This window comes from Macrobrachium nipponense, chromosome 33 (genome assembly GCF_015104395.2).
Source record: "Macrobrachium nipponense isolate FS-2020 chromosome 33, ASM1510439v2, whole genome shotgun sequence".
NCBI lineage: Eukaryota > Metazoa > Arthropoda > Malacostraca > Decapoda > Palaemonidae > Macrobrachium > Macrobrachium nipponense.
The window spans coordinates 47,994,014-48,009,451 of NC_087219.1; the positions used below are offsets into that span (position 1 = coordinate 47,994,014).

The following is a 15,438-nucleotide window of genomic DNA, read 5'->3' on the forward strand; positions in this document are numbered from 1 at the left end:
GATTAATGCACACGACGGGATTACACAGAGGAGATTAATTCACACGACGGGATTACATAGAGGAGATTAATGCGCACGACGGGATTACAAAGAGGATATTAATGCACACGACGGGATTTCAAAGGGGAGATTAATGCACACGACGGGATTACAAAGGGGAGATTAATGCACACGACGGGATTACAAAGAGGAGATTAATGGACACGACGGGATTACAAAGAGGATATTAATGCACACGATGGGATTAAAAAGAGATTAACACACACTACAGGATTAAAAATAGATTAATGCACACTACGGGATTAAAAGTGGAGATTAATGCACGCTACTGGATTAAAAAGAGGATATTAATGCACACTAAGGAATGAAAACGAGAAGATTGAAATGTCTTGCAGAAATGCGATAAGGGAATTATAGCATTTTGCAGGTATGAGATATGAAGATTAATGCATCCTATGGGATTGAAGCGAGGAGACTAAGGCATCCTACGGCGATCATCCGAGATTATGGTATCCTACAGGGATAAGAACTACTGCAGCATTCTACAGGACTGAAGCAAGGAGATTAGGGATCCTACAGGAATGAGAAGAGTTACAAGTCTGCAAAAATAAGATGATCCTACAGGATTGAAATGAGTATACTACGACGGCAATTTACACAAACCAGTAGAGACATTCTACAGGAATGCAATTAGGATTGGATTGAACTGAATATAGGGTTTAGGCCGAAGGCCAATCACCGGGACCTATGAGGTCATTCAGGGCTCAAACGGAAACCTCGCAGTTGCAGTATGAATCAGTTGTTAGGAGAGGGTGGAAAGTAAGATAAAGGAAAGAGAATGTGAAAGGAGGTACAGTAAAAGGAACTAAAGAGGTAGCAGCTAGGGGATGAAGGCACGCTGCAAAGAACCTTAAATATGTTTAGGTGAAAACATTCTACGTGAATGAGACAAGGAATGAAAGGACTGAAAAAAAGAATTTACAGCCTCCTGTAGGTTTAAGATGAGCAGATTTAAGCATCCTGCAGGAATGAGAGGAATTATAGACCCGTATTGGCTTGACAGGAATTGGTTAAAGTGTCCTGCAGAACTGAAGTCACAGGACAGGGAATGGACACAAATTCTGTTTCAGTAAAGTAATTTACGATGCAAATAACTCAAGTAACAAGTGTATTTATATAAAATTTATTGGCGTAATAAAATGGGAACAGTTTGAAAAGCCAATTCACAATAAAATTCTTGTTCGCATAATTTTTCAAAAATAAAAAAAATTTTAAACCTGCCCAAAAATACGTTTGTGATATTCTCTTTTTACCTGTATGCATAAGGCAAAAATACCTTATGATGTAACGTAAAACTGCAAATTATTGGTCCCTGAAAGGGTACGTACCGTCAGTAGCTTCGCAGTGGGCGTCGAGGAACGTCAGGACGGAGCCCTTAGCCTCCTGTGCCCCGAGGAGCCGTGCCCTGATCAGTCCAGTTCTAACGGCAGACCGAATGACCCGAACAGACACCGGAAGCTTAGCCACGTACTCTTCCAAAGGTTCCTGAGGAAGAAGAAGAAGACGTAGAGTGATACAATTCTAGTCTCCAATTCCTGTGTTAAAGGACTGTTTAACTGCTTCTCTTTTATGGAAGTGAGGTGTGGTGGATGTTGAATGATAGGAAATAAGATGGAAGAATATGAGATAAACTGACTGCGATATGTAAGTAAGGGATGAAGGATTGAAAGAGTGAAAATGACGGAGGTCTTCAACGGAGATAAGATTAGTGTAGGTGCAAAGATGGGAAGATTATTGAAGACACTAATTAAGAAGCATTAAAAGAAAAAAACGACGGGGAGATCAATGGAACAGAATAAGATATCTTACAAAAAGACGTTCATACATGATTTTGCCTGAAAGACAAAAGATGACTGTCGAAGTGTGCAGAAAGGTAGAACTGAATAGGTGAAGGTTTGTCTATTCTTTAGTGTAGGGATGATAAGCAGCTGAAGTTATGGAAGATTTTTACATGGAGGCTTCATCATTGAATAAGTACAAAAAGATGACTACAGAAGTGATTGTTGCCTTTCTATTCTCTTGAACCAATATTATTAGGGGTTAGTAGTTTTTATACATACATACATACCTACACACACACACACACACACACACACATATATATATATTATATATATATATATATATATATATATATATATATATATATATATATATATATATATATGAAGATTTCGATTGGGAAAATAGGGCAGATGACATAAAACTTGACAGGGAAGAACACCATGGGTTTAGACAAGGATTGGATGTTTGGATCTAGTGTTTGTTTTGAAGTGTGAAAGCTAAAATGAAAAAGCCGTATGTGGTAAACACGGACCTAGAAAAAGCTTATGACAGCATCGGTAGAGAGGCAATGTGGAAGGTGGTGAGGGAATATGGTAAAGAAAAATAGTTGCTGAATGATTCGAAGTTTTTATGCTGGAAGTGAAGCGTAAACGAGAGAGTTAGTGGGTCTGAGACAAGGGTGTGCTGTCTCGATGGCTGTTCAATATCTTTCACAGCGGAGTGATACGGAATGTCTGAGAAAGGAAAGAAGATTTAAACTCTGAATTATATTATTAGAAGCATATATATTGAGGAAGGAGAGCAGACTGTGTCATGTTTGCAGATGATACAGCACATTGCTGATTGGAAAAAAGTGCAAAGACTCGTAGAAGAATGTTGCAAAATCAGAAAGTTGAGAGTCAATGTAAGGGTTTGATTGAGCAATGAGTGTTAATGTGGATGGAAGAGGACTAGAAGGAGTTGACTCTTCAAGGTATTTGGGACTAGATAAAAGGTGTTAGTAGGTTATGAGAAGAGGTGAATCACACACAAAAACATACAAAAGTAGAGCAAGAAAAATAGTCGAGTGCAAGTAAAATATTGGGAAGAGACTTAGAGTATCTATGGTAGCCAAAGCAAAATGTATGAAGAAACTGTTGAGGCAACTCTACCTCATGGAAGTGAAGTGGTGATGTTAAAAGCAAATGAGAGGAAAAGTTGATGTCTAGATGAGTTATTTACATAGTATGAGGCACAAGAGCAACTGAAAGAGAAAGAAATGTTGAAATCACTAACAGTAGGGGTGAAAAGAAAAAGTTTATGTATGTGGAAAGATGAAGCAGATTATTTGGAAATCGTATTGTCACGTGGAGAGAAAAGAGGACAATAAAATGACGAAAAGAATGGAAGATGAAGGTGAGTGGCGCAGTGGGTATATAATAAGTGGGCTCAAAACGCTCATGATGAACCTTCTGTATACGTGTATGAAACAGCTAATATTTGTGTAAGATTTCTGAACAGGAGGTTTCCTCAACTTAGCAGATAAAGAATGAAAGTGGCAGTAACTTTTAAATCTCTTTTCCTCGACCCCACCCCATTTATAATAATAATAATAATAATAATAATAATAATAATAATAATAATAATAATAATAATAATAATAATAGCAATAATAATAATATTAATAATAATAATAATAATAATCTTCTATTAATGCTGCAAACACCAAACCTACTCCTACTCCTAATAGCAATAATTGAAGCATAAAAAACACCAACGATCATAATAAATAACACGAAGGCAAAACAAAATTACCTGTAATAACAATAAAAGTCAAATGCACAATAGATAAAATTCACAGTAATTACCATACGGTCGCAATTACCAGCAAAAAATAAATTATGAGTTAAACATTAGCTATCAGAATTTGCTCATGGAAAGTTGGATGGTAATTGTAATAAAATACATCTTGATGCATTTACAGAGAGAGAGAGAGAGAGAGAGAGAGAGAGAGAGAGAGAGAGAGAGAGAGAGAGAGAGAGAGAGGATATATTCACTTGGTTTTCTAAAAAGATAGTGAGCAAGAGAAAGAGATTTCAATATAAAGTTATGTACAACTGTGTGTGTGCGTGCGTGTGTGTGTGTGTGTGTGAGAGAGAGAGAGAGAGAGAGAGAGACTTAAATTTTGGCTTTCGCTTCAAGACAGAGAGAGATATTCGCTTAGTTTTCTACCAAGAGTGAAAAAGAGGCAGGGGATTAGTTTTTAATTTGTATATTGTAGAGAGAGAGAGAGAGAGAGAGAGAGAGAGAGAGAGAGAGAGAGAGAGAGAGAGAGAGAGATTCACTTGGTTATCTAAAGCGATTGAAACAGATGTTTCGTATTCCCAGTTGTTTTTCCTACATTCAGAGAGAGAGAGAGAGAGAGAGAGATTCACTTGGTTATCTAAAGCGAATGAGAAAAATTTTCCCAGTTTTTTTTGTGAGAGAGAGAGAGAGAGAGAGAGAGAGAGAGACTTTCTTTTGTATTTTTTCTACAAAGCCTTAATACCTTTTCGATTCATCGACTTATTGAAAAGCAATCAGGCCCAGTTCGATGGCCTATTACCTTACACCTGGCACTGGGGATTCCAAGGGCACTAGGGAATAGGCCCTGAAATTTTTACAAAAGCCCAATGGATAATCGATATTCGATAATTTGGAGATGCAAAGGGATATAAATAAATAAATAAATTAAAAAAAAAAAAAAAATAGGGGAGGGGGGGGGGGGGGGGGGGGGGGGGGGGGGGGGGGGACTATCTTCGGAAATCGTTGCTTGATAAGGCATTAGCTGCGAATTAATAATAATAATAATAATAATATAATAATAATAATAATAATAATAATAATAATAATAATAATATTTACTCAGAGTACACGAACAAGAAATAAATAATGACAATTCGAAAATCAATATTATATATATATATATATAGATATATTAGATATTATATATATACATATATATATATAGTATATATAGATATATAGATACAGATATATATAATATATATATAGATATATATATAGATAATTAGATATAAATAAATAAAATACATGGAGAACTATCTTCGGAAAATCGTTGCTTGATAAGGCATTAGCTGCGAATTAATAATTAAAGAAGTAATAAAATAATAATAATAATAATAATAATAATAAATAATAATAATGAACTAAATTAAAAAAACTCATATTTACTCAGCGGAGTACACTAACAATTTTCACAAACCCCAAAATAATGACAATTCGAAAATATAATATATATAATAGAGTATAATAGTATTATATATAATATATATATATATATAATATATGATATATATATATATAATTACAATTATTTCATCTTCATTCTTTTGCGCGTCAGGTTAAAATAAGAAATTATTATACCCAATTCATTAAAAAGAAGCTGTAAATACTGCACATGATTGACTTAATCAATATATAAATAACAAACCTTCACACTCCAGGTTGCCATGGCGATAAAGTGATATCTTTGATACCTGGTGAAACGCAATAGTCAGAAGAGTGAAAATAATTTACCCAGAAAGAGAGAGAGAGAGAGAGAGGAAGAGAGAGAGAGAGAGAGAGAGAGAGAGAGAGAGAGAGAGAGAGAGGTATGAGATAGTAACAAGTTGAATAGAAATGCAGCAATGTAAAAGAAAGGGGAAGGGGTGAAAGTCAAAAAGTATCAAAGGATGCTGACGTATTAATTCCTTTAAAAGTAGACGCAGCAATTATTATGAATGCACAAATGAAATTCATTAACAGTCCGTTTTCTGTGATGACCATTTTTCGTTTTCTATGAATCCACTACGCGAAGTTGAGGAGAGACAAGTGCCGTAAATTCTCCACTTTCTAGTGACTTTATCGGCTCAAGAGTGATTTCTAGATGTTTTATGTTTACCATGCCTCCCCCCTTTTTTTTGCTTAATTCAGAAAATACCTGCGTACTTGTATAGTTCACACAAATTATAGATTTGCTTTCATTTTTATCCATCACAATTATTAGTGTGATTGCTGGGCCTATTGTTCGCCAAATGGTTGTGGTCGAATCATGGAGTCAAAATGGAAGACGTAATCCTGACTCCCTGTTTCACGTTAATTTTCGCGCGCTTTTTTCCTTTGGGATCTTTCCCAGATAGTGAACCCCAGCATAGTTCGGGGTTCGTTACCTAGCGCTAATATTTCTTTGGGATCATTATCTTTATGATATTTACAGCCCTTTGTTTATGATTTTACGATCATCCCGAACGACCTTGTACTAAACACGTCGCAAAGGTGGATATACACCGGGTTAAAACCCTTGGGGTTCAATATCTAGGAAAGATCCTGACACACTCCATGAAAGATTCTGTCACTATCAATGAAAGATACTGACACTATCCATGAAAGTCTGTCACTATCCATGAAAGATTCCGTCACTATCTAGGAATGATCCTGATACTATCAATGAAAGATACTGACACTACTCCATGAAAGATTCTGTCACTATCAATGAAAGAATCTGTCACTATCTAGGAAAGATCCTGTCACTATCCATGAAAGATTCTGTCACTATTTATGAAAGATCCTTCCTTTGTATCACAGTCCCCGACAAAAATGTGCGTCGTCCCAAATGGAATTAGGATTGACTTAGCCAAGAATCTTGCACTGAGCTTTGGCAATTGGAGAGGAGATTCATTTTCTACTGGTAACCAGTAACCAAAACTCAGTTAGTTGTCACAGTCAAATTTTTTTTTTTTTATATTGGTAATAGAATCAACAAACTTTTACTATTTTGCAGAAGTAAATTCAGAGAAACCCGAGGCCTGCAGGGGTCTCGAATCCACGGGAAACTCTTGAGTATTTTTGGAAACCAGTAGATATGTGTTCTTAAAAAATTAACAAGTAAAAATGTGCAGAAGTTTCTTCGGCGCAATCGAGTTTTCTGTACAGCGTATAATGCTGTATGAACTCTCAGCCACCGCCCGGTAGTGGCCTGTGTTGTACACATGATTATGTGTAAATTTAATCTTAAATAAATAAAAAAAACGACTGAGGCTAGAGGGCTGCAATTTGATATGTTTGATGATTGGAGGGTGGAGGATCAACATAACAATTTGGAGCCCTCTAGCGTTTAGTAGTTTTTAAGATCTGAGGGCGGACAGAAAAAGTGCGGACTGGCAGGCAAATAGCCAACTCAATAGTCTTCTTTTACAGAAAATTAAACCAATAGTCTTCTTTTACAGAAAATTAAAAATCGTGAGAGAGATCTTTTTCATTGAAGGTCACAAATTGGAGCAATAATATTAGGAACATTTTGGAATAGGACTCGCCACCAAATAAGGCAGAAACCAAGGATCTAAGAAGTCAACAATATAAAGTTCATTACCTTCATTAATGACTGAGTTTACACTAGGCTTCATCTTACGCTGCACACGTAAGACTCATCACCAACTCCTCCCAAATTCTTGTTAGCCCCGCCTACTGGACTGCTCATCAAGAGTCACGCCACCCCACTAACACACCCTAATGAGCAGTCCAGTAGGTGGGGCTAACAAGAATTTGGGAGGAGTGAAGCCCAGTGTAAACTCATCTCTAAAGCAACGACGCTGTGCGCACACCATGAGCGCTGGAGCTCGATGAAATTATTCTACCATTCAGCTTCACTATCTAAGAAGCACGGTCCAGACCCGTGCTAAGAATAACCAAGATGGCGGCCCACGGAAATGAGTCTGTCGAGATGGCCGTGTTATTATCATTCCTAATGAACAAACATCTCCGTCCCCATAGATCAAAATTAAAACAGCCACTGACCTGCAAAGGAAGCTTACAGGAACAGAATGCCTATATGTGAAAGAGGAAGAGAGTAAAAAGGATAAAGGTACTAAACCAGCAACGTTCGATAAATGAAACTAAAGTCCACATTGAAGAAGGATACTGGGGTTTTAGTGCAACTCTGTTGCATCGACGCTGAGTCACGAAATAGCTTTCCCGTTCTTCTATTAACTGATAAAACGATTCCTGACGTCTTGAGATGATACCGCGAGTCTCCGTGAGTCAGCTAATTCCTGCGAATCAACTGAAAAGATCCAATCTCCTCAAGTTATCACCCAGTATTTTCAGCGTATTTTTTTGTTTGTTTGTTTGTTTTTGTGTGCGTGTTTTTTTTTTTTTTTTGTATTGTCGTTTGTTACCAATCAATATCGGAAAAATATGAAAAATAAGCCTGAATGTTCAGCAACTTACACCAAAAGCTATATACATTAAGTTACATAACTGCTATTTGTCTCTCCTTTCCAACCAAGGATCAACTTGCTACAGTTGTAGATTATTTCACCCAATTTCTGAAAATCTAAAACACCCATGAAAATGCCCCAGGTACTAGTGGTTTTTATTATCATTATTCCTGATGTGCTAAACAGCCATCCCTTTTCAATAGCAAACTTCCACAAAGAAGACTTCTACTTTTGTCAAGAGAAAGAGAACAGAAGAAAGAATGAATGAATGTATACCACACAACAATACACACATTTGAAGAGGTTCTCATAAACAAATACTCAAGTAATCAAAAGAAATGAAAGTGTATTTAAGAGCACTCTCAAATATACATAAAACTCCAGTGTGCAGGCTTTGGCATTGCCCAGGATGAGAGAACAGTGGTCATATGGTAATCTCCATGTATGGCAACTGACTTTGTCTCCTGAGGGTATAAAAGAGCAACAAATGATGGTGCAGGAACTAAAAGGTACTTGAAAAAAAACTTGATAACAAAGCCTTAACTGATAATGCTCTCTTACTGTAAAAGAATGTATGATCTCGATGGATAAAAATGATGTCGTATGGGACCTATTTTCTGACTTATTCAACTGGGTTTCCGGGCTTCATTGTAGCCCAACCCACTGCCCCTACCATCAGACTCTTACAGTACCCTGCAAGCTTTGCTAATGGTCACGGGAGGCTATATGCCAACAGCAAATTATTATTATTCAGAAGATGAAGCCAATTCATATGAAACAAGCCCAAAGGGGCCGTAGACTCCACAATTTCAAGCTTCCAAAGAATATGATGTTCATTTGAAAGAAGGTGCAGAAGATAACGGAAATACATAAAGATTGGCTTAAAATTCAAGCTTCCAAAGAATATGATGTTCATTTGAAAGAAATGACAGAAGATGATAGGAAATACAGAAAGAAGAGCAACACACAAGCACAAGGTGAACTGCAATGTATACTATCGCATCTTCGTTAGAAGTTTTGAGGATCTAATTGCACAAAGGCCGATGACAACGAGAATGAAACACGAAGGACCCTAGATCAATTCAAGCATCCAATGAAGCTCAAAGTTTTTTTTATCTTAGAGGGTCTTAACTCCTGCGAATCACTTTCCAGCCGTGACTAACGTCGCCATGACAACGCGTCACAAATAAAGTTGATCTGACAGTAAGATATGCACACGTGTCACTCGTGACCCATTTAAGTCCTCATTCTGTTGCCGACGGCGGGGATCTCTCCTGCAGTGTGTGTAAATAAATAAATAAATAAATAAATAAATAATATATATGATCGTGCATTTTCTTGTGTCAGTCGTTGATTCTTTTAATAACTGTTTTATATGTTAGTTCTGGAGGACACGAGCTGTTATTTTTAGATGTATTTTTAAATTATCTTATTTCGTTTTTATAAAGGGATTAGACTTCATACCATCTTGCATGTGGGTACGTGGGCACTTGGATAGATAGAGATGCTTATCACACTTTTTATTGAAATTACCAGATAAAGGTATATATAGGTAGATAGTATATATATAGTATATATAAATATATATATATATCTATAGATATTATATATATATTATATATCTATATATATACTATATATATATATATATATATATATATATATATAAGAAAAGGCCTCTAGTACTTCATACCAGTACATTTACATAAACCAGGAGGCATCGTCACCTTAAATGAAAACGTTACTTGAGACAAAAATGCCTTAATTTACGAGGGACCAACCTTAATCTTTCAAATGGGTCGTTGCAAACTGGAGTCGTGTTACTGCCCGGTCGTCTTTCTTCGTGATACATGGCAGCGGCCATGTTTATTTTACGCATTTTCACGGTTTGGTCAATTGTACATACTACAATGTTTAGACTCGAATAAGGGATGAAATAATTTTTTTTTTTTTTTTTTTTTTTTTGAAAGGGGGGGGGGGGGGAAATTCAAGCGTTGAGGAATGTACATGGCTATAATTCTCTCTCTCTCTCTCTCTCTCTCTCTCTCTCTCTCTCTCTCTCTCTCTCTCTTCTGGAGCAGGAGTATATCAGTTTTATTAAAGATCTGTTTCTCTCCTTGAGTTCAACATTTCGTGATTAACCTCTCTCTCTCTCTCTCTTTCTCTCTCTCTCTCTCTCTCACTCCTGGAGCAGGAGTATATCAGTTTTATTAAAGATCCGTTTCTCTCCTTGAGTTCAACATTTCGTGATTAACCTCTCTCTCTCTCTCTCGCTCTCCTCTCTCTCTCTCTCTCTCTCTCTCTCTCTCTCTCTCTCTCACCCCTGTAACAAAAGTAATTTAGTATTTTAAGATCTGTTTCTCTATCCTCGAGTTGAATATTTCGTGACTAACTCTTATCTCTCTCTCTCTCTCTCTCTCTCTCTCTCTCTCTCTCTCTCTCTCTCTCTCTCTCTGTCCCCAAGTTAACCTTTATCTGGTAATTTCAATAAAAAGTGTGATAAGCATCTCTATCTATCTAAGTGTCCACGTATCTAAAAGCAAGATGGTATAAGTCTAATCCCTTTTAAAAACGAAATAAAATAAAAGCTCGTGCCCTCCAAAACTAACATATAAAACAATTATTAAAAGAATCGACGACTGAAGCAAGAAAATGCACAAACACGAGTATTAACAGGAAAAAAAGAATGGTCAGAGAAATATTAAAAGCAGGAAAAAGGACCATAGCTGAAATATACCAAAAGCAGGAACTGGGTGATAACAGATAAATCGGAAGCGGAAAAAAAAAAATGTAATAACGACTACAACAGAATCAGGAGATAAACCACGGGCAGATTTAATGACAGTAATCAACATAAATTAAAAACAGAAAAACAGAACAAAAACGTATTTACTACGAGCACAAGAGCGGCAATTATATACTGTAAATTTACATCAGGAGAAAAAGAACAATGCCAGATATAATAAAGGCAGGAGAAAAGGGGAGCAATAAACAGTATTAAAAGTAAAAAAATGGACGATAACATACATGAATAACAGAAGCATTGCTCTCCAAGGCTTGGACTAGACTTAGGACTAGATTTAGGACTAGACTTAGGTGAGAAAAACAAAGATTACCGCAAGTCAGAGCAAAAAATGCAGCATACTTTTTCTTTTTAACAATACAGCAAGCTGGGTGATCAATATATAATATGAAATTCAAAAATGCCGTAAGCTGGGTGATCAACAAATAAAATGAAATTCAATTAAGTAAAAACGATAGACGAATAATAAAATTACGGAATGAAAGGAGTGACTAATTGAAAATGATTGAAAACGCATAAAAAAACAAAAACAAATGGACTCTGGATGTGAGAACAGCGAAATTGAAATCTTAAATACAGGAAAGTAATATGGAAAATCAATAATACAAAAAAAACTAAACTAAATAAATGAATGCATATAAATGAATATGTAAATGAAAAACACTAAACATTAAATAACCTAAGAGAAAACCAATACTCTGCACCAGGAAGAGAGAGAGAGAGAGAGAGAGAGAGAGAGAGAGAGAGAATACAATAATATGCAACATTTTATGGATGTACAAATATGTTTAAATCAATAAAGAAGCTTAATTTCTTTGGAATTTTGAAAAAGAAATAAAAAATAACTCGGAATAACTGATTTAAGATAACTGTATAATAATATGATAATGTGCTCCTTACTTTGAGTGTGTTAATGACATAACCTTAGAGTAAGTTCCCTTAACTCGGGTGTGTTAATGAACCATAACCTAAAGAAAAGTTTCCTTAATCTGGGGGTTGTTAATGGAACCAACCAAGAAATAAGTTCCTTACTCTGGGGTGTTAATGAATACCTTAAAGAAGTTCCTAACCTTACGGGTGTGGTTAATTGAACAATTCCACTTAAGATAAGTTCCTACTCTGGGTGGGTTGTTAATGACATTACTTAAAGAAGTTCCTTACTTGGGTGGTTAATGACAATCTTAAGAATAAGTTCCTTAACTCTGGGTGTGTTAATGGACATAACCTTAAAGAAGTTCCTTACCTTACTGGTGTGTTAATGAAATACTTAAGAAATAAGTTCCTTACTCCTGGGTGTTTTAATTTTGGGACAATAAATAATATAAGTTCCTTACTTGGGTGTGTTAATTGAATTACCTAAGGATTGTTCCAATTACTCCTTGGGTGGGTTTGTTAATTGACTACTAAGAAAGTTCCTTTAACTTCTGGGTGGGGTGTTAATGACATTACAAAGTAAGTTCCTTACCTCCGGGTTGTGTTTAATGACATACTAAGATTAAGTTCCTTAACTATGGGTTAATGTGGTTTTAAGGAATACTAAGTAAGGTCCTTACTCGGTTGTTAAGGACCAATTACTTTAAGTACGTTTTCCTTACTCTGGTGGGTTAAGACTCTACCTTAAATTTAAGTTCCTTAAAACCTTAGGGGTGTTAATGACTAATAGAATAAGTTCCTTACTTCTGGGTTGGTTGTTTAATGACAATTACCTTAAGTAAGTTAAGGGTCCTACTCTGGGTGCGTTAATGCATTACCGAAGATAAGTTTTCCTTACTCTGCGGTGGGTGTTTTAATGACATACTAAAAGATAAGTTCCTTACTCTGGGTGGTTAAAGGGACATTACCTAAAGAAGTTCATACCTACGGGTGTGTTTAATGAAAAAAAAAAAAACATACTAAAAAAAGTTCCTTACTCTGGGTCTGGGTGTGTTAATGAAACCCATTACTATATAAGTTCCTTACTCTGGGTGTGTTAATGACCATACTTAAATAGTTTCCCTTACTCTGGGTGTTTTAATGAATACTCATAATTTCCTTACTCTGGTGTGTTATGACATACTAAATAAGTTCCTTACTCTGGGTGTGTTAATGACATACTAAATAAGTTCCTTACTCTGGGTGTGTTAATGACATACTAAATAAGTTCCTTACTCTGGGTGTGTTAATGACATACTAAATAAGTTCCTTACTCTGGGTGTGTTAATGACATACTAGATAAGTTCCTTACTCTGGGTGTGTTAATGACATACTAGTAAGTTAAAGTTCGTTCTTACTCTGGGTGTGTTATGACTTACTACTTGGTAAGTTCCTTACTCTGGGTGTTGCCTTAATGTGTAAGACATACTTGGTAAGTTCCTTACTGGGTGGGGGTGTACGTGGGTGGGTTTGTTAAAATGACATACGTGGTTTGTGTTAATGGACAATAAAACCTTGGTAGTTCCTTCTGTGGGTGTAGCAATGATATATTGAATGCGCTTGAGTTTTCATAGCTGTTTCGGGGAGATCAAAATAGGCAACGAAGTGAATGTGAGATAAAGGTTGGTAATAGGAGATGGTTTTGTCAAATTCCTTTTAAATAAATGAAATGAATTTTGAAGATACTGCAATGCTTTACAACTTTAGGAAGGAAATTGCTATTTCCGTCAACTCTCTCTCTCTCTCTCTCTCTCTCCCTCCTCTCCTCTCTCTCTCGTCTCTCTCTCCTCTCTCTCATCCCTCTCGTCGCATCAGATAGACTTGGGAACACGTACCATAAGAGTACGACTATGGATGTATGTATGTAGGTATATATTTAATTATATTATATATTAATATATATATATATATATATACGATATTTATATACATAAATATATATATATATATATATATATCTATATATATAATATATATATTATATATATTATATATTCTTAAACTGCGTATCAATAAACCAGAGAGAGTCGCCATTTATATGATTTAGAAATAGTGAGATTTTATTTAGCAACATTAACGAATTGCATAGCAAAATGAGACAATCAAAATGAGATATTTAGAGGGAAATTATAATGTGCGAAGCCAGACGCTGTGTTTGGGCGAAAATATGCAAAGTCTTCCATCGTCAACGTAAAATGAAGTCGAATATTTTTGGTCCTGGAAGTCTTAATGAGAAGGAGTATTAAAAGTCCTTTATGAGATAAATTCCGCGATATGATAAGGAAATCTAATTGGAGAATTCTCGAAAAGGGGCGACTGAGTTTTAGTTGCATTTGAACATTTCTTGAATTCCTGTTCTAAACCTTGAGCTTTAATTGAGTTTAGAACGTTTTACCTTCAGCTCACTGGTTTATCATTATCTATGCTGAATTGTGAAGCACTAACAGAAGATGAAATAAGATCATTTGATTAATCTTTTCCTTTTCTCGCATAAGTGATCTCTGTAAAATTCTGCTCTTAGAAAATAAAAGTGAAAAAAATTATAACTATTACTCGAATATATACGGAATGATTTTCTTGTTTACAAATATAATTCAGACAAAATGAAAGCATTGTTTAGTTTCTTAGACACAAATATTTCCCGACATATTCAATCGTTACTTATACTCATAAAAACTGAACTGAAACCATTTAAAAGCAAACGTTCAATCACATAAATACAAAATGAGTGAATTTAAATATCTATTAGATCACTGTAAGTAATAAACTATTTCAAATAATAATAAATGCTATCAAAGTTCAACAGCGCTGACTTGACGAGAGAGAGAGAGAGAGAGAGAGAGAGAGAGAGAGAGAGAGAGAGAGAGAGAGAGAGAGAGAGTCATTCTTTTTTTTTTTCTAGTCAGGATGATGGAAATTCATGACAATTTGAAAGATCCATAAGTAGAGAATGTAGGAGAGATTATCTCAAGTAATGCCTTGTTTACACTTTGACGGAGCACTTATCCTTCATGACATTTCTTAAATTCCATCCCCCCCTTAATTCTATTTTTTACACCCAAGCAGCAACCAGCAACAATCAATCAACAGCCAATACCGTTCCTTTCATCGCCCGGTTCGGAAAACGAATACCAGTCCACTGTCTACTTACCATTCGTGGTATGAGGCCAGTGATAGAGAGAGAGAGAGAGAGAGAGAGAGAGAGAGAGAGAGAGAGAGAGAGAGAGAGTAACAAAAGCCATTGCACATATAACTGACGATCCAATCATTCAGAAGTAGAATATTTATTAGAGCATTTCTAAAATAAATAGTGTATTGCACAAAAGCTCCCTTTTGAAAGGCAGCCTTTGCAGCGCAATCTGAAACAGAGTCATAAAACAATATATTTGCAAAAGGCTCCCCATTGCAGAATGTGCCTTCATACCTCGTCCGCCTACAAACGTTGATTACACGGGAGGAAAATATAGAAAATGAATACTAATGGCTCAATTACAAGTTACACTTCATAATTAATCATTATTTACTCATTCCTACGAGATACTTTGGAAAACGGACTGTACGTGGGGAGTGCAATTTCAATGCCTTGCAGGTCTACAAGATGCTGATGAAAATGAGAAAAATAAAAAGAATTGTTGTGATTTC

General features: G+C 35.8%; 1 protein-coding gene across 1 annotated transcript in view; it reads right to left on the bottom strand.

The window, feature by feature from the left end:
* The window catches only part of LOC135203160 (polypeptide N-acetylgalactosaminyltransferase 1-like), a 318,981-nt gene that overhangs the window by 15,233 nt on the left and 288,310 nt on the right, over positions 1-15,438 (bottom strand). The window contains exon 6 of the mRNA XM_064232844.1: positions 1,389-1,545. Coding sequence (XP_064088914.1) covers positions 1,389-1,545 — 157 coding nt within the window. The remainder of the gene's footprint in view (positions 1-1,388; positions 1,546-15,438) is intronic.